Source organism: Acomys russatus, unplaced genomic scaffold (assembly GCF_903995435.1).
Source record: "Acomys russatus unplaced genomic scaffold, mAcoRus1.1, whole genome shotgun sequence".
Classification (NCBI taxonomy): domain Eukaryota; kingdom Metazoa; phylum Chordata; class Mammalia; order Rodentia; family Muridae; genus Acomys; species Acomys russatus.
This window is the reverse complement of record NW_026131506.1, coordinates 175,423-179,472: the sequence shown is the minus strand read 5'-3', so window position 1 is coordinate 179,472 and position 4,050 is coordinate 175,423. Positions and strand designations below refer to the sequence as shown.

The 4,050-nt window shown below is 50.1% G+C and overlaps 1 protein-coding gene across 1 annotated transcript; it reads left to right on the top strand.

Moving 5' to 3' along the window:
* The first annotated feature begins 1,256 nt into the window (after positions 1-1,256).
* LOC127186251 (40S ribosomal protein S27-like) lies at positions 1,257-1,578 on the top strand. Its single transcript, XM_051142695.1, has one exon. The coding sequence runs from the start codon at positions 1,284-1,286 to the stop codon at positions 1,536-1,538; it is 255 nt and encodes an 84-aa protein (XP_050998652.1). The 5' UTR covers positions 1,257-1,283; the 3' UTR covers positions 1,539-1,578.
* Positions 1,579-4,050: the final 2,472 nt, after the last annotated feature.

Below are 4,050 nucleotides of genomic sequence, written 5' to 3'. Positions count from 1 at the left end.
GGGCATAGACAAGCGGGGCTAGGGGAGGGGCACTGGGGGGACGCCTCGCCGGGAGGGGTGTGTGTGTTGGAGGCGGCGGAGGGAGGGGGGGCAATGGCGTGGGAGGGACTTAGAGTGGGACGTGAAGGGACAACATAAGAGAGCGCAGGGGTATGGGGAGGGGCAGGAGTGCTCCACCACGCTGGCCACTAAGGGGAGGGGGCGCCGCGAAGTGGAGGCCGCTGGGAGGAATGGCCACACACTGGGAGGGAGGTCCCGGGGATGGATAGACAGTCCGCTAGAAAGAGGGACTGGGAGGGGAAGGGTGTAGAGACGCGGGGAGAAAAGAGCCTTTAGAGAACCCAAGGGTGGAGGCGGATGGGCGTGTGGAGCATGGAGGGCTGGGAGGGAAAGCTGCCTTTTGGGGTGACCAAAAGACCAGTGTGGGCTGCAACAGACGGGACGGGGCTACCAAGGAGGTAGAAAACTGCTCAGGGGAAAGTGGAACCTAGAAGGGTGCAGAAGAGTGGCGGGGGTGGCTTCGGGCTCGGCAGGAAGGCGCCACCACCGCCTCCTGCCCGTCCCCAGTGTGCCCCGCCCCGTCCGGGGGCCCTAAGGGCAGCGGCCGGGCCGTGGGGGAGCCGAGCCAGGGCGGTACCATTTGGAACGGGGGAGGGTGTTGGGGGGAAGGGAGGAGCCAGGGGTCAGAACCCTGTTGGGGGCGGGAGGGGGGCGCCACACCCTGGGAAAAAGGCTTGGGCACATCCAGCGTCGACCAATCAGCAAGCAAAGACTGGGTGGCGTCAAGGGGCAGCTTCGACCAATGGGAAGGAAGAACACTTCGGAGGTTCGGAGGAAGAAAAGGAAAAAAAAAAAAAAAGGCCCCACGAAACAACAATCGAATCCGTTTGGGGGCTTGGAAAACGGGGAGTGGGCATCGTTTATGTCATGTTCCAGTGTTTGCACTCTCCTTTGAAGGATGGGGTGGCTTGCATCACTTTAGTGCTGTGCAGCGCAAACAGCATGTAGGAGGGTCCCGAGAAAGTAGACCGCGAATTGTCCACGTATAGGTGCTTCGATTTGGGGAGTGGGTTGCACCTAGGTGGCAGCTTCGTGCTTAAGAGTGAAAGAATGTTGAGGTATCTTAAATGGAGGCAGGAGAAGGTAGAGGTTTCTTTTTCCTCTCCACTGGCTACTGACTTAAGTGTCAACTAGCGGAGCCTATTATGGACAATCTCAAGCCAGTGCATAACTTAAAAAATGCCCTTTGGGCTTTCCGGCGGAGACGGCCTCCCTAGGAGAACATGCCTCTCGCAAAGGATCTCCTTCATCCCTCTCCAGAAGAGGAGAAGAGGAAACACAAGAAAAAGCGCCTGGTGCAGAGCCCCAACTCCTACTTTATGGATGTCAAGTGCCCAGGCTGCTATAAAATCACCATGGTCTTTAGCCATGCACAAACGGTAGTCTTGTGTGTTGGCTGCTCCACTGTTCTCTGTCAGCCTACAGGAGGAAAAGCAAGGCTGACAGAAGGATGCTCCTTCAGGAGGAAGCAGCACTGAAAGTACCTAATGCAAGATGAGGGGGATACCACCCCAATAAACACATTTTGGATATATATAAAAAAATGCCCTTTGGGCACTGAACACCTCTCATTATATTCATATCCCTTGACAGACAGCCCCAGTTACATCCTGAAGACTGCTGGTAAGAGCCCACACATTGAGCATTCAGAAAGCCAGGGGGGAAAAAATGTATGGTGTTTGGCTTCCGAGTTAGGCTAAGGTCCTCTTAGTTCCTACTAATTCACTGTGGAACACGGGACTTACCACTCCACACTGAAATCTTCTGCCTATAAAACTCAGGGCATTGGTAAGCAGGCACTTTGAGGTCTAAACATCTTGGAATTGATTTGGTGAGTAGTGTGCTTAGGTCCAGATGGAGTGTGTGTGGGGAGGGGGCGGGGGGGATTGTACAAACCAAAAAGCGTGGTAGCAATGGTGCAGTGATTGTAAATGTCTAAAGCAGAAACTATGTAGAATAGTGTACTCTCTTTTTCTCAGGGTTCACAACTTTCAACACCGTCTCGGTTTGTATCCTGTGATACAGTTATGAGGGGTGAGCCTCCATGGGAAGACATGAAGTGTAGTGTGGTTCAGGGCCTTAAGCATACTACGTTCTTGGTCTACCCACCTCAAGCCTTGTGGATATTGTGATACAAAAAGAGGCAAAAAGGCCACGTTAACTGCCATATGGTTAAATACTGCTTGAATCAACGGTGAGGAACTGGCTGGGTGAGTTAGAAAGGAAACAGGTTTACTTCTGAAATTGCATACGTGTACCTGTAAAGTGAGGATAAAGCCTGTCTTGTTACGAAGGCATACAAAAACTTCAAACCCCTACCCAGATCTAGCCAATGGACAGGACATTCTCCACAGTTGAGTGGACAGTGGGGACTGACTTTCACACGAACTCTGGTGCCCCATATCTGACCACGTCCCCTGGATGGGGAGACCTGGTGGCACTCAGAGGAAGGATAGCAGGTTACCAAGAAGAGACTTGATACCCTATGAGCATATAAAAGGGGGAGGAAGTCCCCTTCAGTCACAGTCATAGGGGAGGGGAGTAAGGGGAAAATGGGAGGGAGGGAAGAATGGGAGGATACAAGGGATGGGATAACAATTAAGATGTAATATGAATAAATAATTAAAAAATGATACTGATCTTTCAGCTGCCACCTATGGAGCGTCAGGGATTACATTACAAACCTAGTATGGCTCCATGACCCCACTTTTAGGGGTTGCTAGGGGAATCAAACCGGGGCCTTCTAGGTCTGAAAGGCTGGTACACTATTGTGGTGACAAAACTCTGTGAGGAACCGAACTCCTCTGTGTGTAGAGACACAACATACATGTGTACTTACCCCAGATAGAGAACACAAGACAGACCAAAGTACCAATATCACTGAAGTCCGACTTGGTGAACCAATGACTTATTGGGGTTCCTTACAACTTAGTGAACCAATGAATTTTATTGGGGTCACTTACAGGAGCAAAATGACTCAAAGGCATCATGAAAGCCCACCCCAGCATGGTGACAGCTCATAAGCTGGGAACCTGGAGCACACTGCACAGCCTGAAAGCAGTTCCACAGGCTCCAGTGTCCTTGTCAGGAGCCTCGGTTGCTGTAAAGCTCTTCTAGGGAGCAGGTCTAGTCTAAGGGTCTTTTTGACATTCTCCATCTGAGAGGGACCATGGCAGGGAGGGGAGCTGAAATCTGGTCCCTTTCATGGAGTTCCTGAGGTTATTCTGAGTTGTTAATGCATAAGACGTTTCCTGAAGGAGAGAATGTTTATTTCACAGAGGAAACAAAACTCCCCACTGAGCTCCATCATCCCAAAATGACACTCTACAGCAACCTGAATGAACTGGCAAGCCCACAGATTAAAAAGATAAAAAAAAAAAAAAAAAAAAGGCTAAGTTCCAACTGCTGCCATTAGCTCCCACTTCAGCTTGGTTCTCTGGCCAATCAAGGGCAGGATCCAGCTGTGGTGTGTGCATGCTGCTTCTAGATGCAGAGGTTAAACCACATAGTACTTTATCCATCCCTGACTATAAACTTGTCTATTTACAGTGGCTCATGATTGATGATGTACAACCTAAGACTTGGAAAGTCAGGCACTGGTGGCGCACACCTTTAATCCCAGTACTCGGGAGGCAGAGGCAGGCTGATTTCTGAGTTGGAGGCCAGCCTGGTCTACAGAGTGAGTTCTAGGAAAGCCAAGGCTACCCAGAGAGACCCTGTCTCAAAAACAAAACTAAACCACAAAGAAACAAAAAAACACCCCAAAACACCCGAGACTTCAATAAATTTCCTTTATTTTCATGACCAGCCACAAGTCTTGCTAAGAAAAGGAAATGGAGTCCCCCTGACAAGGGGTAAGTAGAGATGTAAAAAGCTGGGGTATCCAAAGTGTCTGACTTGAAAAAGATTCAACAGGGTGGTAATACAGAAGGTAGTCGAGTTATAAAGGTAAAAATGCCTTTATCTCTAAGATATGCCTTAGCTACAAGC

Excerpts from the sequence above, each read along its gene's own strand:
- LOC127186251 (XM_051142695.1), top strand. The coding sequence starts at position 1,284 with ATGCCTCTCGCAAAGGATCTCCTTCATCCCTCTCCAGAAGAGGAGAAG.